Source organism: Oreochromis niloticus, linkage group LG17 (genome assembly GCF_001858045.2).
Source record: "Oreochromis niloticus isolate F11D_XX linkage group LG17, O_niloticus_UMD_NMBU, whole genome shotgun sequence".
Classification (NCBI taxonomy): Eukaryota; Metazoa; Chordata; class Actinopteri; order Cichliformes; family Cichlidae; genus Oreochromis; species Oreochromis niloticus.
Window position 1 is genome coordinate 2450476 of NC_031981.2, and position 26620 is coordinate 2477095.

A 26620-nucleotide genomic window follows, 5' to 3' on the forward strand; every position below is an offset into this window, starting at 1 on the left:
CTTTTAGCCGGATCAAAGACGGATATATAAAAACCACTTTGCTAAAAAGTGAATGCAGAACATTCCTTTTTGCGTCAAAATAACTTTATATCTTTCAAGAGAGTTAAGTTTGACGTCTGTTATAGGACAACAAGTAACTTACAACAGTTTAAATGTAGGCAATCCTTTTATTTTACTTTATTTATTTTTTTATTTTTTATTTTTTTTGAGGAAATACCGGAAATCATTTTTGGAAGAAACAAGTTTTCTTATCTACGGAATATTTATTTTCTATCCTCACTCCTTCAGTGCTACAGCAGGTAAATTAACTAATTGTATGCGTCTTTTGGGGTTTTTTTGTCGCCATTAAAACGCCACGCTGTGATTTTAATTAAAGTCTAATAATATTTACTGGTTTATATAACGTATTACCACGACACGCTTGGGGTTTTTTTGATATCTTTAGCCTCTACAAATCGTATGAACAAACATGGAGAAATGATAAGTAAAAATACTCGAGTACTCTTTGATTGATATTAAAAAAAATACAAGTTTGAGAATCTTTCCCGGAGATGTTTAATAAAAGTGAACATATAAAACTCTTTTTTTTTTCATTGAATTTCACTGAATTAAATGAATCATCACCTAAACCAGTAAAAAGTCGCATGGCACCTCCGTTTAAACGTTCATTTCATTCAGAAACTTTTTCAACCACAGATGCCACCTTGCGGTTGATGATCGTGCATATTTGGATCAAGTCTCAAAATCGGAGTCAGTCTGACTGCTACTCGGAAATTTCCTATTAAAAGAATCTTGACCATCTTTTTTTAAAACCAGCATTTAAACCCCGCTATATTTTTATTGTCTTCCGGTAGTTTTGTTTTTTTCTCTCGATGCAAACGTAATAAGCTACGATACTGCTCACTGCCGGGTACGGTAGCGCCTCCTCTCCACCTCCCGAGCTATTGGTGTTATCGACATGAGACATTTTTCTGGATTTGTGAGTTGATAGCATGCGCCTGTTAAGGTACGTGGATATTTCCTTTCCTTTTTAGGCACATTGATGTGTTTTTTCAAACGGGTTTGGGCGCAGTTTAAAGGAGGAGGTCTGCGCCTTTGCTCCTAATGGGTTAAACAGCCAAGGCTTAAATTTTACGCGACGCCGAAGACAAGGAAACTCACAGGCCAGTTTAAATAGGACCGATCACTGCAGGGATACACAAGTAAAACTGAATAAAACGGAACTTTTGCGAATTATTATTATGTTTATTCTACCTTCATAGATATTTTATATCATGTGTCATGTTTATATAAATGCAAATTCATAGTATCCACCACATCTTTACTGCCTTAGAAGGACTAACATTACTCAGCATCGCATGTAGCGCACTCATAACATCATCAATCCTTGTTTGATCTGCCCTTAATCTGCCGGGCTAATAAGAATAATGTAAAGCCTCTTAGCAGTGCCTAATGCTAAGTTTTGCGTGAAGCCTCTAATCCGTATAAGAATTAAATTGCAATGACTCCTCGGCGTAATCTTTCTCTGGAGACACGCACAGTGATTCACTGAAGTGAGTCTTCCGACCTGCTCCTTGTGTGGCTCAGGTGGGAGCACACTCGCCCAGGAGGAGCCTGACTGTGCTCCGGTGAAAGCCACAGCTGCGGCAGCTGTTTTGCATTATAGACCGTCGCTGCAAGTCTCTTTCGCGTTCTGCATCCTCATATGAAAATTTGCTGCCACGCGGCGCTTTGCTGAAGCTGGCACACTTGCAGGGCTCTGTAGCCTGCATGCGCCCATTGTATGCAGCAGCGGAACAAGGGCAGAGTGAACTGGCACCGTCCGAAGTTGGACCACTGATGCAAAGTACGTGACCGCTTCTGTGAACACACAGACGCTCTACGTGCTCTCAGTCCTCTCAGTAATTACACACTTTGGTGAGCAGCAGAGAAAAGGCTGGTGACCTTCATATGCTATCACTTTTACACTCGCACTCACACACATAGACATACACATATCTATGCAAATTTCTTATCACGATATGGTGTTCAGACATCACAAAGAGAAGGCGTTCGCGTTGCTAAAAATAGCCACCTTGCCACCTATTCTGCAAATGCGCACTAAGCTTTACATTTTGTCGTCCAGCATGTTGCATTTATTCAGGGAAGACCCTCCTCCCTTTACTGGCATATTTTCTCTCGCTCTCTTAACACATGCTTGTGGTGAACACACACACACACACACACACACACACACACACACACCCCATTTCTATTGGCCCAGTCCTCTTATCGGGATTTTGTGGCTCAGCACACTTCCTTTTACCCCTGCCAAGATGTAAAAGACTTCACTGGTATTTGCGAAGCGACTTATTTTTAAAAATTCCAATGCACTATAAAAAAAGTGTTTTGTTTAGGAAAGGCATCCTTTCAAGAGATATTGTAATATGTCCATTTGCTGCAACTCTGGCTAAAACTAAAGCTGTAAATCGCGGTAATGATGTTAGTATTTTGTTGTCGTTTGCATCACAGTTTTAATAGTAACATAATATTCTTTTTTCAGCCCGTTCAAACTCTAACCCTTTGTTTGCACTTCTTTGTTTCATATTTCAGGCTCTCGGTGCTGCAGTTTGTGACAGATATGTTCTCTTGACCTAAAGTTCACATCTTGACGAAGGCTTCCCTGCGAGTTGCTCACCTCACATGACAATGGCTTCCAATATAATTGTGAGTGTCGACACAGTGTGTGTTTACATGACTGTAAATAAAACTGAGGCCAAAACAAAAGTGGACGGTTTCTTTGGCATCAACCGTGACACAAATAATTCTGTGGAAGTTCTTAGTTTACTGGTATTAAAAAAATTCCCTCTTATCGCAAGCCACAGCCTTGGGTGTAAGCGCAACAATGAGCGTGTCAACGTCAAGGCCATTTTCATTTCCATGTTGGTGGAAGTCAAGGTTGAAAGGGTTGTTTTAAAAGAAAAATATGCATATTGTTTGATCAGTGTGACGTCTGAGTTTTTATCACGTAATTCCAGTTAAATTTCATTTATTTAGTACCATAATCATAAATCATAAAATAATTAAGCTCACAGCGTTGTAGAGGAAAAACTGAACAAGCGGCCTTTTAACAAGAAGGGGCGAGAGGGGAGCTGCAAAAAAGTCTCACAGCACTTCCTGTTTTACAGATCTGCAAATCGTCGTTGAAACTATTCGTCTTTTGGGTTTTTAAAAATAATTTAAGAGTGTGTAAAAGGCTGCCAGAAAGAGGAATCTTAAATAGTCACAATATCAAACTGCACTGCAACACGCAGAAATTCAAAACAACATCTGTTCTGTGAGATTGGAGAGATCTAATATCTAGAAATGACAAAGGGAACACTGTTGGGACCTTCAAGTAGTCGTATTTGAACAGTGTCCAATACTTTAACTTTCATTTCAGTGTGCTACCAAACTTTCAGGGATACGACAATGTAGCACAAGGGTAACTGAGGTGAAAGGGTTGCTGTAAAATATATAAAGGGTTTACAGTACGGTCCCATTAAATGCTCATCTACAGTATTTATTAGAGTCACAGTATTTGGGAAAGGGCTACAAATTTTGCAGTACTGTCAAAATATAAGGAGAAAGCTGTCGTAGCACAGTGTGAACACAGCTGGGAAGCGTATCCTTAACTGGAGAGTTTCACAGGGGAATGGCACTCTGTGTCGACCTGCCAAAAAACCCAGATGTTCTCATGTTCTGGATGTGTTCATTTTTTGCTCTCAACATGGTTGATGTGATTTTTTTCTCATGAAGCAATGAAGTGAGGCTGAACTCTGAATGTCCAAATTGCAGGTGGAGCAGCAGTTTTCTCACAAATTCACAGTGACTGTAGTTCGAGCTCAGAACGTCACCAAGGGAGCGCTGGGCGACCTGCGTAAGTGCTTATATAATTTTTTCCTTACAGTAACATATTACCATGCTTTTACTTCATATTGTTGGAATGTAATCCATGTAAATTTACAGTAAAAGAAATACAAAAGCACTTGATGATGGTTATTTTGAGTTTGGTTTTCAGCTGTGTAGTAACCCTGTTGAACTTGTTTGTGCGCCCAGTGGACACTCCAGACCCATATGTGGAGCTTTTCATCCCGACGGCCCCTGAAAGCAGAAAGAGGACCAAGCACATAGACAACGACATCAACCCAAAATGGAACGAGACCTTTCATTTCATTTTAGACCCCAACCAGCACAACGTTCTGGAGGTTAGACCTGCATTTACTGTAACAGAGCGCAGCACAGGATGACAAGAAGTAATGTCATGGAGCGCAATCCCACATAAACACAGCCCAACACTTGTAGCTCGCTATGAGGTGATATGTTAACATCATCCAAAAAACTAGTCTTTGAATGACTCAAGTGTTAGTTTGGGGTAAGCTACACAAGCGGCCTACATATTTACATCCATGACTAATGGAAAATCCTGCCATGAGGTGACTTTTAAAGACTTCTTGCACCTCAGCGCTGGCCGGTGACTTTATGCGGTCTGCCACTTGAAGGCTGAGTTTCCGTGGTTTCTAAATGGTTCTACTTTCTAATAACACCGTTTACAGTTGAAACTGTGTGATGCTGTTACAGCATCACACTCGAATTCGGTGAGGTCCTTAGTGCGACCCATGTTTGTGAAGGCAATCTGCATATACCGTCGAAGTCATAATCAATTTAACTAATCAACAAAACTAGCCAGTTGGAAGAACTGAACACCTGCCACAATTTCTATTTGAGTACAAACTGCTGTTGTTCATGTCCAACAGTTAACATTAATGGATGCCAACTACGTGATGGATGAGACGCTTGGGACAGCATCCTTCGAAATCTCCAAACTCAAAGTGGGCCAGACAAAGATGGAGGTGTTCCTCATTGGCAAAGTAAGAAAGTTAATCCGTCTGACTTTCATTATTTATCGTCATTATGTTATAAGCAATCATGTAGAAGGTTCGTCTAAAAAAATTAAAAACCCAATCTGAATTAGAGGCATCTTTTTGTGCGCCTCTAGATCTTTTTCAGCACGGCTGCTATGTCTAGATTACTTCATGGAAGTCTTGTTCTGACCATATGGAAGTGGATGAAGTGGCAAGTAGAGCAAAAAACATAGTTTGGCTCAATTTTCTCCTCCTCATGCCTCAGAATTTTGCACAAAAAGCTTTCATTGTTACACTAATCTAATTTAATTTTGCTCACAACTAAAGACAAGTGTGTTCTGTGCACCTGGGGGCGACCGTGGTTCAGGGGGTTGGGAAGCTCATCTTGCAACCGAAAGGTTGCTGGTTCGATCCCCAGCTCTGTCTGTCTTGGTCGTTGTGTCCTTGGGCAAGACACTTCACCTACTGGTAGGCTACCATATTGCGCCATCGCGATATGGCAGTCTGCCCCAGGGCAGCTGTGGCTACAACTGTAGCTTGCCTCCACCAGTGTGTGAATGAATAGTGGAATTGTAAAGCGCTTTGAGGGTCATATATAAATGCTATCTATTATTACCTTGAAAAAGCTTAAACTGCTTGAAAACAAAAAGTTTGATACAGGACTTCACGTTCGCGTACTGGTCAACTTTGAACTGCTGAATTTGCAGTTCTTCACATGAATATGGACATAGCTAAATTTCCATGGAGCAATTTACAAGTAGCATGAGTGCTGGAAGTGGTCTAGAGATCCACAGAAAGACTGCCTTGAAGACTATATGTGCCCTTTAACTAAAAAAAAGAAAAACTGAAGTAAAAACTTCAGATTGTATAGCTGCTGAAAGAAGATAATGACCTAATATTTTAATTTGATATTTTATTTGATAATGTCCTAAAAGAAGTGTCAGTGAATGGCCACAGAGGCAGATTCCGCACTAAACGAGTATGGAGGCTACAAAGTATCAGCAAAGTAACCTTGTAAGCTTTTTTCGTTACAGATCACAATAGAAAAGTACAATCTGTATTTCCAAGAGACTTCGAAAGGATCAGTTGTGTTTCTGTGTTTATTTCTTGCCCCCTTTCCCCCGTCAACCACAATTAAATAATGTACAATAACCACATATTTAATTATTTTGACAGGCAACCAAAGTGCACTTAGAGATGTCACTGGAGATCTGGTATGTAATACCTTTAAAATCAAATAGTTTTATTTTGTTTCACAGCAACATTTACTGTTTAACCTAAGATCAAACTAAGCCTTTCAGAATTATTGCAGGTTTGAAACTGCAGAAACTCCCCTGGAGCATACCATAGGTTAAAATGAGAAAGTAGGTGCAGCACGATTCAGCAAATGTAAGCTGAGTCATTCTAACAATAAGATTAATGGGAATTTTGATGGCACAATTGCAGGAAGGTCAGTGGGAGGATTTCAAAAAAACTATGCATGTTTGAGAGGTAATTCAGTAAAAAAGGGTGTGTAATGAATTCCTTGAGGCCACGACTATTTGTGGTTGTGTTAAACACCAAACATGCCCCAAATCACATCACCATCAGTTTCAGCATTATCAGTATTGTTATTAAGAGATCACAGCCTATATCGGCCTCTAAATACAAAATGTGAAACAGGTGTTTCCGGTGCTGCTTCCCTGGTACTGGTACTGCTTTGGTAATCTTCCCTCTTGTTGTTTTTATCTGCAGTACAAACCTGGACCTGCGGTTCAGCCACACCCTTTGTGACAAGGAGAAGCAATTTAGAGAAGCCCGTCGAGAAAAGGTGATGCTCGGCATCAAGAAGCTGCTATGCACTGAGGATCCTTGTCACCCAGAAGAGGTGTGGAACAAAATCATTTTAACACACATTTTACATGCAAACTGTTTTGTGTGCAAAAAAGCCTTTTTGAATGAAGTGAAGCTGTGATATAGTTACTCTGATCATATTTTTCATTATGGCAGCAAATGTTTTGGAGCTTAATGATGCCAGCTGCCATTCATTGAACGCTTCAAAATCTGCACCCACCACAGTCTCAGCATCAGTCTGTATGCTCTGGTTTACTTTCAACACTGTATACATGCTACACTGGGTCCCAAAAGGTGGATTCTGTTCATCTGGACGTTTTCAGTGGGAGAAACGTTTCGTCACTCATCCAAGTGACTTCTTCAGTCTCAGCTGACTGCAGGTTTCCAACCTTATAAACAGGACATTTTCACAATGACTGAAACCAGCCCACTGAAGGAACAACGGGCTGGGAGGTCAGTTTCTTGATCATTAATATGCAAATTGTCATGACCATTGATCAACAACCACTGATCCATGGCCATGAGTACCATTCACAGAGAGTTGGGGAATGGCTGCAATCACAGCATTGTAAGATGGTGACAGATGTACCCTTAGGCCCCCTCCTCCATTCAGAGATGGTCTTTCCCTTTTCACGTAAATGGCCTCCTTGACTCCGCCCTCAAACCAGCGTTCCTCCCTGTCCAGGATGTGTACATCCTCATCATTGAAAGAGTGTCCACTGGCCTGTAGGTGTGAATAGACTGCAGAGTCCTGGCCTGACGAGTTGGCTCTCCTGCCATCGACTTTGCCAGAGGTTGTTTGGTTTCCTCAATGTATAAATCATGCCTGGTACTTAACAGCGTACACTACATTACTCTGTTTGTGTCGGGGGACCCGATCCTTGGGGTGGACCAATTTTTGGTACAGTGTGTTTTGGGGTTTAAAAGCCACAGAGACACAGTGTTTAGAAATATGTGTCTCAACTGTTTCGATACTCCTGACACATATGGGATCATTAAGCGTTTTCACTTCTGAGACTGAAGAAGTCACTTGGATGACAAAATGTTTCTCCCACTAAAAACGCTACGTCCAGAGTTACAGAATCAACCTTTTGGGATTTACTTACCTGGATGATCGAGGTGCATAAAGACATTGCTATACTGAGTGTCTTATGCGGAGGGGCAAGCTCAAAACATAAATGGAAACTATTGACATTATATATACTCACTGGTTATTTTATTAGATAGACCTCGCCAGTGCTGGGTTCGACACCCTTTTGCTCTCAGAGTTTCAACAAAGTGCTGCAAATATTATTTAGAGATTTTGGTCCATATTGACATGACAGAATAACACAGTTGCTGCTGTTGGCTGCACATCTATCTTCCACACCACCAGCATACAAACATGCCATATTCTATTGACAGCAGGTGACTTTGGACGCTATACAGGGAGTGCAGAATTATTAGGCAAATGAGTATTTTGTCCACATCATCCTCTTCATGCGTGTTGTCTTACTCCAAGCTGTATAGGCTCGAAAGCCTACTACCAATTAAGCATATTAGGTGATGTGCATCTCTGTAATGAGAAGGGGTGTGGTCTAATGACATCAACACCCTATATCAGGTGTGCATAATTATTAGGCAACTTCCTTTCCTTTGGCAAAATGGGTCAAAAGAAGGACTTGACAGGCTCAGAAAAGTCAAAAATAGTGAGATATCTTGCAGAGGGATGCAGCAGTCTTAAAATTGCAAAGCTTCTGAAGCGTGATCATCGAACAATCAAGCGTTTCATTCAAAATAGTCAACAGGGTCGCAAGAAGCGTGTGGAAAAACCAAGGCGCAAAATAACTGCCCATGAACTGAGAAAAGTCAAGCGTGCAGCTGCCAAGATGCCACTTGCCACCAGTTTGGCCATATTTCAGAGCTGCAACATCACTGGAGTGCCCAAAAGCACAAGGTGTGCAATACTCAGAGACATGGCCAAGGTAAGAAAGGCTGAAAGACGACCACCACTGAACAAGACACACAAGCTGAAACGTCAAGACTGGGCCAAGAAATATCTCAAGACTGATTTTTCTAAGGTTTTATGGACTGATGAAATGAGAGTGAGTCTTGATGGGCCAGATGGATGGGCCCGTGGCTGGATTGGTAAAGGGCAGAGAGCTCCAGTCCCACTCAGACGCCAGCAAGGTGGAGGTGGAGTACTGGTTTGGGCTGGTATCATCAAAGATGAGCTTGTGGGGCCTTTTCAGGTTGAGGATGGAGTCAAGCTCAACTCCCAGTCCTACTGCCAGTTTCTGGAAGACACCTTCTTCAAGCAGTGGTACAGGAAGAAGTCTGCATCCTTCAAGAAAAACATGATTTTCATGCAGGACAATGCTCCATCACACGCGTCCAAGTACTCCACAGCGTGGCTGGCAAGAAAGGGTATAAAAGAAGAAAAACTAATGACATGGCCTCCTTGTTCACCTGATCTGAACCCCATTGAGAACCTGTGGTCCATCATCAAATGTGAGATTTACAAGGAGGGAAAACAGTACACCTCTCTGAACAGTGTCTGGGAGGCTGTGGTTGCTGCTGCACGCAATGTTGATGGTGAACAGATCAAAACACTGACAGAATCCATGGATGGCAGGCTTTTGAGTGTCCTTGCAAAGAAAGGTGGCTATATTGGTCGCTGATTTGTTTTTGTTTTGTTTTTGAATGTCAGAAATGTATATTTGTGAATGTGGAGATGTTATATTGGTTTCACTGGTAAAAATAAATAATTGAAATGGGTATATATTTGTTTTTTGTTAAGTTGCCTAATAATTCTGCACAGTAATAGTCACCTGCACACACAGATATCCCCCTAAAATAGCTAAAACTAAAAACAAACTAAAAACTACTTCCAAAAACATTCAGCTTTGATATTAATGAGTTTTTTGGGTTCATTGAGAACATGGTTGTTGTTCAATAATAAAATTATTCCTCAAAAATACAACTTGCCTAATAATTCTGCACTCCCTGTATGGGTGTAGTGAACACCCCTTTACTACACTGTGCTAATAAAGGGGTGGACTTGGTTGGTAACAGTGCTCAGATAGACTGTGGCATTTAAATTATGCCCTCTTGGTGTTAAGGGGGCCAAAGTGTGTCATGAAAATTCTTACCCACATCATACGCCACCACCAGCAACCTGAACTGTTGATATAAGACAGGTGCTCTACTGGGCTGAGAACTGGTGACTGGAGGCCACTTGGGTGGAGTGAACTTCCTGTTATGTTCAAGAAACCAGTTTCAAATGTGGGAGCGTTATCTTGCTAGAAGCAGCCATCCGAAGATCGATACAATGTGGTCTTAAAGGGGCGGATGTGGTCAGAGTCAATACTGTGGTATGCTCTGGTGTGCCAAGAAAATATCCCCCACATCCTGACACCACCACCAACGTGAATCATTGATACAAGGCAGGATGGATCCAAATTTTCATGTTGTTTATGCCAAATTAAAACCCTACCATCCAACTAACAGAGTAGAAATCCAGACTCGTCAGACCAGACAACATTTTTCTATTGGCCAATTTTGGTAATTCCATTTGAATTGTAGCTTCAGTTTTCAGTTCTTATCCGACAGAAGTGGCACTCAGTGTGGTCTTCTGCTGTTGTATCCCATCTGCTCCAGGGGCGGATCTAGAGAAATTTTCTTAGGGTGGCAAAGAAATCAAATGGGGTGGCAAAATCAAAGCCTTTTTTTTTCCCCAAACACATATGCAGGTGGTTACATATGGTTAAAATGATTCAAATGCAGTAAGTATACACGTTTTTCATATAAATATAGTCTATAACTTAATTATCGTCTGTAGCCCACATAATTATACACTTTAGTTGCATAAAACATGTGAGTTTTGATCTTATGTACTATATAGCCTGTATAATAAATAAATATGTAGCCCAATAAGTATGAAATCCAGAAAGCTACACAACATGGGGCGGTTCATTTACAAACACAAGTCTAACTTAAGTTTCACACTGTTTTTTGTTAGAAAACAATCACATTGTTACAGCTTAAATTACACTAAATGTCAGTAATCTGCACTGTCATGAACAAATATTTAAACCTAATTTTTTAAATGATTTGTTGGATTAACCCTCTGAGGTCTGAAATACAACCGGACATTTTTGACTCCTTTTGAGTTTACGTTTGTATTTCACCCTCAGATTGTTTCATTTGATTTTTTTCCCTTTGCCTTGTTTGGTATCATTCTTTTCAGCTCAACTGAATTTAGTTGTTTTTTTTCACTGACATACTGCATTAGTATCACTGATCTGAAATCACACAAAGAACTTAAAATCCTAGTAGTATTTTTTACTGTAAAAAAAAAAACCCCACAGACATGTTGAGTAAATTTTTATAACTTGAAATGCAAATATAAATTCTACATTTTGTAAACATATACAACTATTTCTCTAAAAATGCAGCCAATACACCTGCCGTTTTTTCATTTTGTACAACCATTTAAAAATATTACTAAAACTAAAATGAGAGAACAATCAGGTGTCGCAATAAGATGCCCCACAAATGATGTGTGCCAGTAAAAAAAAAGTTTGTCCACCAAAAGACAGAAGAGAGCAGCACAGGGATAAACCTGCAGGCCTGACAACAGCAGGTGTATCACTCCGCTGGTTTTCTACTTAGTGACACTGTTTACATTGCAAATGTGCCTTAGTGACATTCATTAGTGCCCTCACTGACACACACAACAAAACAACGACTACACAACAGAACAGCTACACAAGACAGCACAACACACTAAGTATACACTCCACACTAAACGTCACAAATCTCCCACATCTAAAAACTCTCTCTCTCACTCGCTAGCTCTGTCTCGCTGCTGTTACCGTCACTCCCAAAACTCTCCCCTCTTCCTAAACAACCAAATCCCACATGTTGACTTTTTTTTTTTAATTGGTCGACATGGTGCATTTTTCCACCGATAGGAAAGAGGTGGCTTTTTTTCCTTCCTTTACTGTTTTCGCGCTGTCCTTAGAAAACGCTTAAAACACACACAGACAAAAACATGACGACAGTATTTAGAAAAAAGCGTGGCTTATATATATTATCATAACTCTGGATTTACTGGCCTGTAATTAAAATTTAAAAACTTTGAACTCCGAACTTTCAATATGGGCTGAAACAGAGACTCAGCGTGGCTGCAGCTTGTTGCTGTGTCAGCTTACATCAGTCATGTGATTTGGAGGTGCAGCGTGTCCGTGGACCCCACAGGGTTAATAACACTCACCTTCCTTCCATTTCCAGAGTGTAACATCCAACCACCTGTGCAAAATCCGAAATTCCCATGGTGTTGTTCAAAATGTGCTCTGGCACAATCATAAGCATCGCTTGCTACTGAAAACGAGAAAAAAGCCGGTCCTGCTATGGGCTGAACCATTTGTTAATGGTGGAGGGGGGGACACTATGCAATATATTCAGTTTTAGCATTTATATTCACTGTTGACTGTAACTACGCTCAAACTGTTAATGCTATCTTATTTTAATAAACAACACTGTCATATGCAAAACTGGGGTGGCAAGGGATCATTTTAGGGTGGCACTTGCCACCCCATGCCACCCTTCTAGATCCGCCCCTGATCTGCTCCAAGATTTGACGTGTTGTCCATATGCAGATGCTCTTCTGCGCACACTGGTTGTAACGAGTGGTTATTCATAAATATTCTTAACTATTTAAACATCTTTCAGTATCCTGCTCTGTTTGCACACTACAACCTGGGTTTGCCACTTATCTGTACTCTAATTTTAATAACTGTACAGTACTCTGCTTTGGTAACTATTGTCCATGATGTAAATATGTAAAAATTGTGTTTCTGTTCTGTGTCCTGTTCTGTTTGCATATGTGTGTTATTGCTGCTGATACAACCAAATTTCCCCTTGTGGGACAATTAAAGGATTATTCTATTCTATTCTATTCTATTCTATTCTATTCTATTCTATTTCTAATCGTATATTTTTGGCTGATAGGAATGATGGATGTGAAATCTGGACTCATTGTGCGATTGTTACCACCCTTATGGTTGGTTTCATTAGTCAAACACAGTGCACAGCGTGGTGAGTCTGCTTTCAGAGCTGCTGGCTTTCTAAATTCATGACCATGGTGCAGCTTTTGACGCTGTGTTCTCAGATTTAAAATAACACCTCAACAATTCTCACACCAGGAAGTAAAAGACAAGCCTCACACAGCTCCAGTACTCTGAGCTGCAGTAGCTTTCCTGGTGGTGTGGTTTTGGCTCGATGCCTTAGGGGTTGACGGTAATCTCCGGCCATGTCTGTTCATGTTTCTAACATGTGACGGAAGCTCCAGAGGAATGAGATATCCAGTTCCATGCCTTCCACCGTGCCACAACAATTCCTCCACAATGACTTTGTAAATATTCAGAAATGACCATGCAGACGGCAAAAAGAAGCAATGTTGCACAACTGCAGTTTTGAAAAAGTTGAAAATCTACCAGTCAAAAAACGCTGCAAAGCCATGATGCAATCAGCAAACTGCTGCCCATAGAGACGGCAAAGGGAAATTACTCAAGATGAAAGAATGAAGCTGAGACTCATAGCTGCTGTCATTTATTCTGTAACAAAGATATGAGTAAGCATGGGCCTGTCTTCTTCCTTTTATGACTGTTACTGTCTGTCTGTGTGTCTGTGTGTATTTTACAGGTGCCAGTGGTAGCAATAGCCGGGTCAGGAGGCGGTTTCCGCGCCATGGTCGGTTTTTCGGGTGTTATGAAGGCCCTGTTTGAGTCCGGGGTCCTCGACTGTGCCACATATATTGCTGGCCTCTCTGGATCCACATGGTCTGTTTTTATTTCACCTCCTCTTCGTTTCCTTTACACCCTGCCTCTGTCTGACCTATTTCTAAAGACACCTTTTCATTTTTACACATTTTTTTCCACTGCTACGTTTCTCTCTCGTTTTATTTTCCTAATCTTCCTCGGTGTTGCTCCTCCCTGCTCTGGCAAACTTTCCTGCCTTCCCCTACTGGTATGAAGTCTTCAAGCAGGCACCTCTGGCTTATTTCTGTCTCCACGACTTAGTGGATTTAACTTCCTTACAAGTAAAGTACCTGCATAAACCTTGTAAAGAGGTATATTGTTAAAACACGTATTAACTGACATGACAATATTTTGGCCAGTGCCTCTGTGTTAACTTCCTCCCTCTTTACTCCTGCAGGTACATGTCAACTCTCTACGCCAACCCTGACTTTCCAAATAAGGGCCCGAAGGACATCAACAATGAGTTGATGAAGAGAGTTAGCAGTAACCCACTTCGGCTGTTGATGCCCAAGCACATCACCCACTATATCCAGGCCCTGTGGACCAAAAAGGCCTCAGGACAGCCGGTTACTTTTGCAGATATCTTTGGTATGCTCATAGGAGAGACACTTATACCCTCGGTAAGAACCTCGTACGTGCTCTTTGTTTTAATGTTGGAAACACTCCATTTTCCCCTGTCTGATTTTTTCTTTACCAGTAAGTTAGTCAGTTCCTTCCCTTTAAATCTGTCTGCCACTTCTTCTCTTTTCTTCGAACTGACGTGCCATTCTTTTACTGTCGCAGAACTGTGCAGTCACATTGAGATAGAAATGTGAATCTTACTGACACACTGACGTGTGAAACTTGGTGGTCAGATGATTAACACTGAGTGTTCTCTCCTACAAGAGAATGGGCATCAAGCTAAGCGACATCCAGGAGAAAATAAACCAAGCCCAGTGTCCGCTTCCTCTTTTCACATGTCTGCATGTGAAGCCGGATGTTTCTGAGCTCATGTTTGCAGGTAAATATGTCTCTTATTTTAGCACCTGCAGGTGTCATATGTTAAATTTTGTGTCGCATGTATCCAAAATCCTTCACACCAATATTTTGCATATCCACCAAGTGAGTAGATGATGCGATGACTGAAGCCACATGCAAAATAACCAAGCGGTACATTTCCATATAATCCTACTGCTACCATAAAGAGAATGTGGCAAGATGTGGTTGGCTGCCTGTCATCTAATGAAAGCCCTGTGGTCAGTGACGTGGGAGTTTGGGTTAGTCCTAAGTTGTACAGTACTTCCTAAATTCTAATATAGCCACCACGCAATCTTAGGCTCCTCTCTGAATATACACTCTCTACTAGTATTACAGAAAAACTTCCTGAAACACTGCAATTCTTCTAAATTAACCTGTAAAAATAAATACTCTGATCATGTTTTGCTTTCAAGTTGAGACTTTTCTGATGCTTAGCAAGAACGAACTCTTCCTATCCGCGTTCACCGAATTCCATCACGCCGTCAAACTGTTTATCGAGGAAATGTTTGTGCTTCTGTTCACAAATCTAAATTGTCGTGGGCGGTTGAGTTTTGGTTTACAAACCGCTTTTCAGCTATTTTAACAATAAATACATTCAGCGGTACACACAGGCAGGAGGTCACGAAGCTTAAACAATGACATACACAGACACTCTTCTTCACGGCATCTCAGTGTGAGCGTGTAGGAAACCGACTACAACCGAGTAGTTTGTTACAGCAGGTTTATAAAAAAATGAATATGTTGTTCAGTGGCACTTTGATACGCATAAGGGCAAGGCCAAACTTGCCGTCAGTCTAGATTTACGTGTTTTGTATCGTTAGTTTTCATCACTCGTTCATCAAATCTTTAAAAGTAAGATTGAAAGTAAGATAAAACTTGTTTTTTCTCTTTTATCTGCTTGCCTAAAATCTCCGATGACAATTTCAGTAGAAAATTCCTGGCTGCCAACTGAAGCGAGATGTGAAATAAGTTGCTCAAGTAAGAGGCGATTGTTGTTTGAGAGGTTTCCGAGGTCTGAGTAGTGTCACTGTGAGAGTATGTGTCCATTTGTATGTCTGTGTTCTCTTCAGTGGCTATTTATGGGCGAATACGTGTCTGTAAAAGCAGTTACCAATATGTCATAACGACATGTTACATCAGGTTGGTGTATAAACACGCTATGAAGAGTCTCTCCTCTCCCGAGTCCATTTCAGAGCGGGGTTTGTGGGCCCTGGGGCACAAAATGAGCTTTCGTTTTGGCTCCAAAGGCTCTAAGAAGAGAAAACAACACCCATCCAGTAAATGCAGATAGAAGCATCCTGTTGATGAGCAAGTTCAGAGCAGAATGCCCAGACAGGTTCAAGCTCAGAGAAAGATTATTGTAATACGGAGAATCACTCTACAGACATTCTAAAGAATTGCTGGAAGGCCAGAAACTCTCTGAGTATCATCCAGACCGTGCACATCCCTTTACGGCCAGAACGTACCCATGTTCAGGCATCTTTGAGTAGAAAAGGAGAACGGTGGCATCATTTCTGTAAAACTTTGGAAATCATCTCTTGCAGTCACACCAACATGGACCAGACTCTGAGAGGAATGTTTCCAACATAACGTGAAGTCGAGAGTGTTTTGACAGGAAAGGGAAGCTGTGTCCACCGTTGATGACCAGTAGCAAAAAATGAAAACTGTGTGTTAATCTTTGACTACGCCTTTTTGCGAGGGAGACGGTGTGTGGGCGAGCGTGCGCCTTTGACATGTGCAGACATGCAAAGTACTGTTTATTGTCAAACATGTTTTTTTCCTGTTGACGTTGGGAAGTGTTATCCCTGAGTGGTGACTTAAAGGTGCCCATCTCTTAAAGGGCAGCAAACTGTGTAAACAGTGTCAAATTCCCGTCCGCTGTGTTGGCAGCGTGACGCAGGGATAGTATTAATTGTTTGGCAGCTGGTTCTCTTAATTGTAAGCAAGTCATTGTCAAGTATATGCAAGGTTTCTTTCCATGCATGACGTTTTTATCCAACAATGTAGCCTGTGTCAGAGTGCACAATGCAATTATGCAATGCGGTATTACTATTGTGTGTTCCTTTTTGTGACCATAACACTGGGATTTCAATCTGCAGACTGGGTGGAGTTTAGCCCGTATGAAATCGGGATGGCAAAGTACGGCACCTTCATGACCCCTGACCTATTTGGAAGCAAGTTCTTCATGGGAACTGTTGTGAAGAAGTACGAGGAAAACCCTCTTCATTTTCTGATGGGTGAGAAAGATGTTTTCATCTACAGCCATACAAAAAATAAAAGTTTTCCACAGGACTTACAAGCTTCTCTTATTGCTTCCCGAGGAAATAAAAGGGTCAACGAACGTGAGCACATCTATAAAAGCAGACATTTCGGAGGGTTTCTGGTCTGATGCATTCAGGAGCAACAGATACAAGTAGATACAATAGATGTAAGATTCAAACCTGACATGTTTTTTATGTTTTTTTAGGTGTGTGGGGAAGTGCCTTCTCAATTCTGTTCAACAGAGTGCTGGGGGTCAAGGACACAGCTGGTGGCAGCACCATGGAGGAGGAGTTAGGTAAAATTTTTCATTTTGTTTGTTTGGACTGAATTTGTTGGGACCGCCAAATAACTCAGAAAGTGACCCGATAATGTTGCCACAAGGCAGATTCAGCTACCGATCAAAAGGCGTCAACTAAATGGTTTTAATGCGCACCAGATTATTAGGCGCATTAAGTGAAACAAAGCAGTCAGATAAGTCAAACTTTACTCAACTCATTCTTCTTGCTTCCTCCACTTCAGTACCATTTATTCATTATTGTTGAATTCTCTGGCAGCTGCTCTATTCCCATGTTGTTGCAGTATATTAATGTCTAACCTCGTATTGTGGATGGATTATCTCAGTTGTTCTCCTGACTGAAGTTTGGTCCGTTTACAGCATCCTGCCATGCGATTGCATTTGTCCCTAACCATCGGGAACCCTCACGTTAACTTTTATCGAGTGGAAAAAAGTTAGCGTTCATCCTCCAGCTTCACTGTGTTTATGCTATGCTAACATAGCTGTGTAGCTAGCAATCACGTAGCACATCATTATATAGCAGCTAGCCCAACTTCAGTAACCCTACAAACGTCACTGCTGTTTAGTTTTCTGTCTTCATTTATGTTGGAAGTGATAGCAGAGCTAACTTCCTGCTAACTTCTAACAACGTTAAATGTAATAAATTCTGTTTTCATGGATGCCTGGATGTTAAACTTAATTCTCCAAAAGTTGAATCTGTTCATCTGGACATAGCGTTTTGTGGGAGAAACGTTTCGTCACTCATCCAGGTGACTTCTTCAGTCTCAGCTGACTGCAGGTTTCCCCAAACCTTATAAACAGTACATTTGCATAATGTTTATAAGGTTTGGGGAAACCTGCAGTCAGCTGAGACTGAAGAAGTCACCTGGATGAGTGACGAAACGTTTCTCTCATCAAACGCTACGTCCAGATGAACAGATTCAACTTTTGGAGATTTACTTTCCTGGATGATTGAGAATGCATCAAGACGTTAAACTTAATTGTTACACCTGGTAAAGCAGCAACGCTGATCATTTTACTAAAGATGAAAGAATTTAGACAGTTTTTAACTCTCAGTGATGCCGCAGTGTTCGTTTGACTTTGGGACCTGAAGCAGACGGAGTTTAGGACCCAGATTCCTCCGTGAGGCTCCTGACTACTGTAGCCGTAAATCTCTGACAATCCATCAAGCAGTGTGGCTTCGTACCAAAAGTTGTACTAAAACATTTTTGACAGATTTTTGAGCGCCATGTACCACATAAAATCGGTTCAAGGTCAGTAAGCACAACCAGAATTCATACATAAGGTGCACCGGATTATAAGGTGAACCGTTGATTTTTTAGAAAATTAAAGGATTTTAAGTGCGCCTTATAGTGCAAAAAATACGGTACTTATTTTATACAGATTTACTGAACGCAATCTGAAATTGCTTTTAGTCATGGTTAGCTGGGTACTTTGTATTTGTTTATGTTTTAGATAATCTCTTTGTTTTGGTATAAGCATCTGCTGATAAAATAACTTCCACAGCGCAGTCTCCCACTGACACATGCGTTCAGTCATGTCTGAGAGTCTATTGTCACAGTCATGTGTCACACTTGAATTTGTTTTGTTTAGAATTATTTTCTCACACCTAGCAGGTATTCCCACCCTCATTTTTTTCTCACTATTGATCGTGGGACTCTTTGAGTGTTTATGTGATGTTAACGCAACAATCAGCTTCCTGCGAATATTCTGTTGCCTGGTGAGATGACTCGGTTTGCTTGAATGCACATGTTAAGGGTGACCTTTTACACTGAGACGCAAAAGTGTCTCCACCTTACTAAAGAATGCATTAATAACAGGTGCTTGCTTAGTTGTATAATTAAACAAAAGTTTAGATGCAGTTTTGACGTGTGTGTTGAATCGAGTTAACAAATGTTGCCTCGTGTCCTACAGAGCAGATCAAACCACAGCACATCGTTGGAGAAGACACCCTGGACGACGACGAGCCACGCAAAGGTGAACTCGGATACACGGCGTTCCTTTTGATGGAGTAAAAATTAGGTTCAGCACACTGGTTGACACATTGAAATGTTTGAGCAAAAGTTGAACCCCTTGAGACGTTGTGAAAGTTTGTGGTAATGGTGCAAATTTCATTCGTCGGTGTTGCACAGCTGCATGGGAGCAGCTGCCGAGGTCAGATCGCGATAAAGTGCTGATTGGCGTGCCTTCACTTCTGCCTCTGTCCAACTGCCAGAGTTTGTAGTGTTTTTATTTATTTTTGTTTTTATTCAGGGTCTGACTTTGATGATTGAAGCCAAACATTTATGTAAATATTCACGTAAATGCCTTTAAGCCGTAAAAGTGTTTGCACTACGCCCTGAGTGAATTTTTAGAAACAGCTATAGATAGACAAAGAGGAAGAGGAAGAGGAAGAGACGGACAGAGAACGGGTGGGTGGATTATAAGGGTACAAAAAAACCAACAGTGTTTTTTCAAGTGACACTGAAGATGAAATAAAACTAGATAAGAAAGATGTTGTGATAGGTTTTTTAAAATTGTACTCTACACATGTCTATTTATCAAATCAGCTCAGCCTCTATTTTTTGTTCCAGCTTAATTAAATGTCGTTAACAGAGATACTGTCAACAAGCATCTTAAGTGCCCATATTTCTTTACATATTTCAGCTTATTGCATATTATGCATTTCACTGCTCTGACACATTAATGACGTGTCTTTCTACTGGGTTTCATTTTCTTCTGGCTGGTGGAAAGAATGCTTGTCATGCTGTCAGTCTTGGGTTTAACAATACAAAACAAAAGTGCAAAACAAAAGAAAAACAGGTCTGAAATCTCTTTCCCTCTCACACAAATGGCTGCCCCTCTCTGAGCACGTCAGAACCAAGCTCAGGGAGGAGCTTCTGTAAAATGTTCTTCCTTCCCACTGTCGCCAAGTGGACAGTGCTCATTATTGGTGTTTTCTCTCTAAAATTGTAGGGTCCTTATGTTACAGTGAAAATCACCTTGATTGGCACTGTATCAATACATTTCAGTTGATGTCACAAATACAAGAACATTTAAAACAATTCCAGTTTTGGAATGAATCAGTACCCATAAAAATGTTTTTCTACTTTTTGTGCAACAATGCAGCACAATGCAAAATGTATTTTGTTTAAATGTATCTGTTTTAATTACGTTTGTGTACATTACGCATTAGATTAACCACCTTTGCATCCTCCACCTGGTGTTACTTTTTAGGTGGGACAGAAAACCAGGAGGCAGATGAGGAGTTTCATCGAACCGCTCAGGCCAGCTGGGTTCAACGTATGTTCACGTCAGTCTTCGGCGACTCTGCTTTGTTCAACACAAGGGAGGGCCGTGCTGGAAAGGTACCTGAATATGTTTAATGCATTATGCATACACGAATGCATGAGTCCAGTCTTCCTGCGTTCGTATTAACAGCAAGCTTGCATCGGTCGCTGTCCTAATCCCCCCTCCTCCTCATTTTCCAGGTGCATAACTTCATGCTGGGCCTGAACCTGAACACCAGCATCCCATACTCTCCATTACTTGAGATAACACATGCTATGACACCTGAAGAGGAGGTGGATGCTGTAACAGGCAAGAATAATACACTTATCACAGTTTAATAAATGTCTATGTTAATGCAGTGAGCGCTGTAATCAAACATAACCTTAGCATATTTTCTCTGCTGACTCAATGGTACCAACTTCACCCAAACTCCATCATGACTTTACTGATTTTTATTCTGTATTTTGGAAAACTGCACAAATATTTTTGGTTGCTGAAAATATCACACATCTCTCTCTATAGAAATAAATATAATGAAAGCTTCACAGTTCACAGCTGAGGGAAGTCGTGGCTTACATGATCTCTTTAAGTTGTTAAATTCAAATGATATTTGTATTTGTAAATGTATGAAAACAAATATGCAGTTCTACTTCCAGTAAAGGACAAGTAGCAAACTAAACAATTTGCTTGGTGAGTCAGGTAGAATAAAATTGATCATTGTTCAGATCCCGATGAGTTTGATCGAATCTACGAGCCTCTGGATGTGAAGAGCAAGAAGATCCACGTAGTGGACAGCGGCCTGACCTACAACCTTCCCTACCCCCTTATCCTGCGCCCGCAGCGCGGCGTCGACCTCATCATCTCCTTTGACTTTTCGGCACGACCGAGTGACTCAAGCCCTCCGTTCAAGGTAAAACTGGACTTTTGTGGTCATAAATGATTCATGTACACAGTAAGTCTAACAGGATGTGTATCTCACAGGAGCTTCTCCTCGCTGAGAAATGGGCTAGAATGAACAAGCTGCCATTCCCCAAGATCGACCCCAAAGTCTTTGACCGTGAAGGTCTGAAGGAATGCTACGTCTTCAAACCAAAGAGAGGTGAAAAGAACTGCCCGACGGTCATCCACTTTGTCCTCGTCAACATCAACTTCAGGAAATTCAAAGCGCCTGGTAAGTATGACTGTATGTGGAGGTTTCCAGAGCATGTGTGAGGGGGGTAAAATTTTACTGTTGTGGCACATGAGGCATCTCTTCGTCAAAGCTGGACTGGGGGAAATTGACCATATTCAGTCAGCAGCCAGAAGTTAGGCACCTCCTCTGAGTGACCCCAGTAGAAACCACCTTCCCATCCTCCCTTTGAGTATGTGTGTGCTTACAGTAAACTACGAATTCCGTGTTTTTTATGACCCAAGTGAAATATGGTTCCTGGGGGAGTCAGGTACTAGAAGGAAATCTCTCGCCTCAGTAGGCGGACCATATGTATAAACAGGTCATATATCAGAGGCCATGCAAACAAACACTATCACCACGTCTCCACTGCAGCTCCTTTACATTAAATAGGTCATCCACTCACATAAACAGAGTCTGTTTATGGTTTTGCACTCAAACAGAGAAGAATTGCAGTATACCATAACTAACACGTCTGGTATCATTTCAGGAATGAACAGTGTTACATACATGGTTGAACTCTAAAAGTGCCCCAACGTTTTTTGTTGTTGTGTCAGGCGTTCCCAGGGAGACCGAGAAGGAGAAGGAGCTGGCCGATTTTGACATTTTTGACGACCCTGAGACACCATACTCCACCTTCAACTTCCAATACTCCAACGAAGCCTTTATCCAGCTTCATGACCTGATGGAGTTCAACACTCTCAACAACCTGGAGGTCAGTTCAGCGCTGCTACAAAACTGGTGTACCACAGTGTTACCTGTTGAGCGTGTCACTGTGGATGTTTTCATAAAGATTAAGTGATTCATGAATAGGTTTGTTATTGGCCAACTGCTGTTCCTTCATTTCCTCAGCTGTTCATTCTCAGTGTTGTCAAAGGGGAAATTTTAGATTGACTCTACTCATATTTTGATTGTGCAACATTAAAAATTTCATCTCAGTCAAGACCGGATGGTACAGGCCTAAACTAATTCTTTAAAGGTGTGTCATTTCTTTGAGCTCAGGGTGACTTTCACTTGCTAACGTCTGAGTCACTGTGCTGAGTAAGGGTTCAACCTCTTTGATTTCACTGGGTGGTCAGGTGTTGCAGACAGTCTTACGCTGCCACTCAAGATATTTCCAGATGCTAGGCTCCGGCATTTTGAGTCCAGTCAGCCAGCAGTGCTAAGATTTGGAAAAATACTGATAAAACCTCCGTCATTCATTGTTAATATAAAACAAATCTGCCCACCGACTCTGATTCATCTGAAAGTGCCAGACAAAAAAAAATTCCTCGACTTACTCGTCTTTGCATCGTTAAAGTGTCACAAGCTGAGTTCTGGGGAAGTGTAATGAGAACCTCATACAGGTTTACACAGTTTCCTGTTTGGGGGATGAAATGATTAGTGAACATAAATCGGTAATAAACCTAAGCCTATGTAATCTACTAACTTTTGATCATTTATTAATTGACAAATACTAATTAATTACTAAATGACAATGATTCCCAAATAATTGGGTTAAGTACCAACTCTACCCTTGTCAGGGCCGTATCCAGAAGGTGGGCATGGGGTGGCACCAGCCACCCAAAATATGATTTCCTCCACCGCTATAGGACCTTTCTGAATTTTAATGTACTTTTACTTACTATATGTACTTTTACTCTACTTACTATATTTTGTACTCCTTACTGGCTCATCAGACATTACTCCCTCAGCTATTTGGGTTTTTTTCTTTTTATGTGGCTCATTTATCTTCATCTTACCTTCCACGCCACTTGGTTGCAGTGTGGAGCTGAGGTTAAATGTTTTATGAGACCAATCAAATAATGACCCATTAGCTCAAAGTGCTGCTGTGTTGAAGAGCAGCATCCTACAACATTTTTTTTCTGAATGACTCAACGCGTATTAGATTTCAGAACAGTACGGTAGCCATACAAATATATGGAAATCTACCTTCCAGTACGATGTTATTCAAAACTCATCCAACATTATATTTATCTGAACTTTCTAACCTTTTTAAAAATCGCTCTTTGCCCCCCTCCCTGCAGGTTATTAAAGAAGCCATCAAGGACTGCATCACGTCTCAGAAGGAGAATCCCTCGAGCGTCTCTCGTCCTTTTGCCCTCAGTGAGATCCCAAAAAAGAAGAGTCTCAAACGAGATCATCAAGGAAAGCCCGTGAATCACCTTGGGAATAATAGCCAGTAGCTTCAGTCTAAGACTTCAGGGCTTTTGGGGGATTATGTTTTCACCTTAGAACGAAGCATTTTCTTTTTGGAAAATGCTCTCATGCTGATCTTTTCTTTGTGTAATAGAAGTGGTTTTGTTTTGCTCTGGGTTTGACATGTTTCTGATAAAGGGCTACTGCAAAGAAGCTGGACGTTACATGATATGTGCACTATAGTGACTGCTGACCACAAACAGCTGATAGGTGCTTTCCCTGCAGGCTGTGAGAGATAGACTAGAAAGTGAAAACAGAACACCAAACAGGGCAATGTCAATGAATTGGTTCCATATCCACTGAGCAGCCCAAACTACAATTTTCTTTATTTTGTCTGTTTTAAACCCACATGCTCATTCACTTCACTTCACTTAAATTTTCTTGACCGGTTGCAACATTCCCAAATGTCGGTGGACCATTGCGGCTTCCCGCTGAGGCGAGCAGGCTGCGTTTGGATCTCACAGCCGTGTGTGAGCGCACAGCTGTGCGGTTTCTAAATACTGAGCTGTGTGAGTGGACACGCCGCAGGAAGCCGTTCCTGCACTGCGTCTGTTTGTGAGCTGAGCTCTTTCCACACTGAACGTGTGACAACAGAGCATGCAAATCACCTCTTTTTTTTTCTTTTTTTTTATTACCGGATGGCTCGTCTAAACATGCAAGCTTGTTTGAAAACACGGATGGGGATATTATTGGTAACCATTGGTTTTGTTTGATGGCAACTTCTAAACACTCCAAGTGCACCCCCCTCTGGATACCTCAAACATCCCAGTGATGTTTACCCACCTACAGCGTAGGAGCACTCCCTGCTCCCCTCTAGGGAGTGCCTCATATTAAAGCCTCCATTTTGGAAAAACAAAACTGGATGCCATGGAAACGGCCCTGCTCCTTCTCTCGTCCGGTTCTGTGTCCTGACTTCATGGTTTCAGGGTGCTTTTTCTTTTTAAACACAGACAGTGTTTGTCCCCCCGCCTCCCAACAAACCCAGATTGCTGCCGGATCCTTTCAACAGTGACCTGCAGCTTAGGTCAAAGTGAGGACGTGATCACGAGACCTGCCCAGAGCTGAAAGTAGTGCCTCATGGCAGCACTCAGTGGAATTTTACACACTACACCTATACCTGCAGCAGTGGAGGCCTGAAATCAGACACACTACACCTACACCTGCAGGGGCCCAGAGGCTGCATGCGGAGCAGTGGAATTTTACACCGAACACTTCCGGCCCACACGCTCTTACGTTTCAGCGGAGTTTGTTGGAAAGAAACCGAGAAAACAAAACAGAGTCGTCTGCAGTTTTGCTGCAAGATGAAACCATGAAACCTTTGCAACTTGCTTTTTTATTTTTAGCTGATTTCTATCAGGTGTTTTTTTCTGTTTGCTTGTGTGGTTGCATTTTTAATGAGTTTTTTAAATAGTTGTTAGCATTTTCTCATTTCTATTGTTCTTTTAAATATTATTCTTTTAGAAAAAAATGGTTTTGGATAGCAGCAGTTTTTTACTTTCGCTTGTTGAATCAGATGAGAAGATTGACAGCATTATATTTATGTACTATGAAGGCTTATAAGTGAATAATTAGCAGTCAGGTACAACACAGTACAAAGACAGAAAATGGGGTAAACAAGTGAAAAATATCACTTTTAGTTACTTAAGTGTTGAGCTTTATAGTAATTGCAGGATGGTTTTTCTTGCCTCAGTACGGAGTCCATTGTCGTGGCAGTGTGTCACGTCATGGCGAAATCTGGTACTGGTCATCCCTACTGTAGAAGAAACTATTGCAAAGTGTGTGTGTCTGTCTGTGGACACTTTGTAAATGTGTTACCTTCACAGCCATCATTTAGTCCCAACACTTGAATGAAAATAAAGGCCAAGATCTAAAAGTGGGTTTTGTCTAACTCATTTTAATCATTTCAGTTACTCACTAGTCCACTAGTACTTAAGTGCTGAGCCAGGGTACTGTGGATACTACCACCATCATCGTGTCTCTACCAGCTCCTGAGAGAAATTTCTGGCTGCTAAATGTTCTCTGCGTGTGTTAAAAAGCCTGTTTCTCTTGTCGTTTATCACTCTGCTGTTCCTGTTTTTAATGGGTGCTTATCTCTTGTTGTTGTTGCTATAAAGAGCTACTTGGTAAGAGCAGAAATGATTGCATGAGAGCTGTGAGAGTGAGCAAGATAAGAGTTGTGTGTTGGAAAGCCTTACATAAAACTTGTTTAGAGGTTTGGATTTATTTTTTTTTGCAGAGTTGTAATAATGTCAGACTAATTTAAGCGAAGCTGGCTACAACCATAGGGTAAATATTGTGTCATTGTATCAGGGCTACTTTTAAGAAAGTGAGTGAGTGTGTTTCCGCATAAATGTTAAAATAGCATTGACTATCTTGTGAAGACATCCTGTCGAGTTCTGCGATTAGCCTATTCATATTTTCAATATTGTTTTAGTTTAACTTTGATTATTTCTTTTGTCCCCCCATATTTTACTATATATATTCAGCAATCTGTGACCATGTTTACATGTTACAAGATCCTAAATGGTCAGCTGTAGGGACTTGAGAAGTGTACAAAATATTTCTGTGATTAATAACTGTATTATGAATAGCAAAACATAACATACATAATGTTTATGTGCATTGTTAAATTAGATTAATAAAAGAGAATTTATCTCATGTGTAATCTTTTCCATTTAAATAGTTGACACCCTTTCCTCATCCGTGAGCCCCCTCCTGAAATAGCACAGCAGCTGAGGTAAAAGTTCAAGGTTCAGGTTCAACCATGACCTGCTCCCTTTAGTTTGGCTCATGTTTAAAAAGAACTGCGTCATAGTATTAATGTGTGTAGATGTAGGAGTGGGTAAAAGTCTTTAGTCACCTCTCATTTCTTTATATGTTGCTAGGCAAA

The 26620-nt window shown here is 41.1% G+C and overlaps 1 protein-coding gene across 2 annotated transcripts; it reads left to right on the plus strand.

Moving 5' to 3' along the window:
- Positions 1-712: 712 nt before the first annotated feature.
- pla2g4ab (phospholipase A2, group IVAb (cytosolic, calcium-dependent)) lies at positions 713-26388 on the plus strand. 2 transcript variants are annotated; one of them, XM_003445120.5, is made up of 19 exons: positions 713-1006; positions 2593-2706; positions 3817-3898; positions 4078-4226; positions 4776-4889; positions 6060-6097; positions 6618-6750; positions 13404-13540; positions 13917-14139; positions 14405-14519; positions 16636-16773; positions 17004-17093; positions 19008-19070; positions 20310-20440; positions 20564-20672; positions 21089-21273; positions 21345-21534; positions 22089-22246; positions 23559-26388. In XM_003445120.5, the coding sequence occupies exons 2-19, from the start codon at positions 2683-2685 to the stop codon at positions 23715-23717; spliced, it is 2238 nt and encodes a 745-aa protein (XP_003445168.2). In that variant the 5' UTR covers positions 713-1006; positions 2593-2682; the 3' UTR covers positions 23718-26388. The 2 variants fall into 2 exon arrangements, with proteins under 2 accessions (XP_003445168.2, XP_025755470.1); XM_025899685.1 differs by lacking the exon at positions 713-1006 and adding an exon at positions 2368-2481.
- Positions 26389-26620: the final 232 nt, after the last annotated feature.

Excerpts from the sequence above, each read along its gene's own strand:
- pla2g4ab (XM_003445120.5), top strand. The coding sequence starts at position 2,683 with ATGACAATGGCTTCCAATATAATT. Across the intron at positions 3,899-4,077 it reads GGGAGCGCTGGGCGACCTGC|TGGACACTCCAGACCCATAT; the intron begins GTAAGTGCTTAT and ends TTGTGCGCCCAG. Across the intron at positions 6,751-13,403 it reads ATCCTTGTCACCCAGAAGAG|GTGCCAGTGGTAGCAATAGC; the intron begins GTGTGGAACAAA and ends TGTATTTTACAG.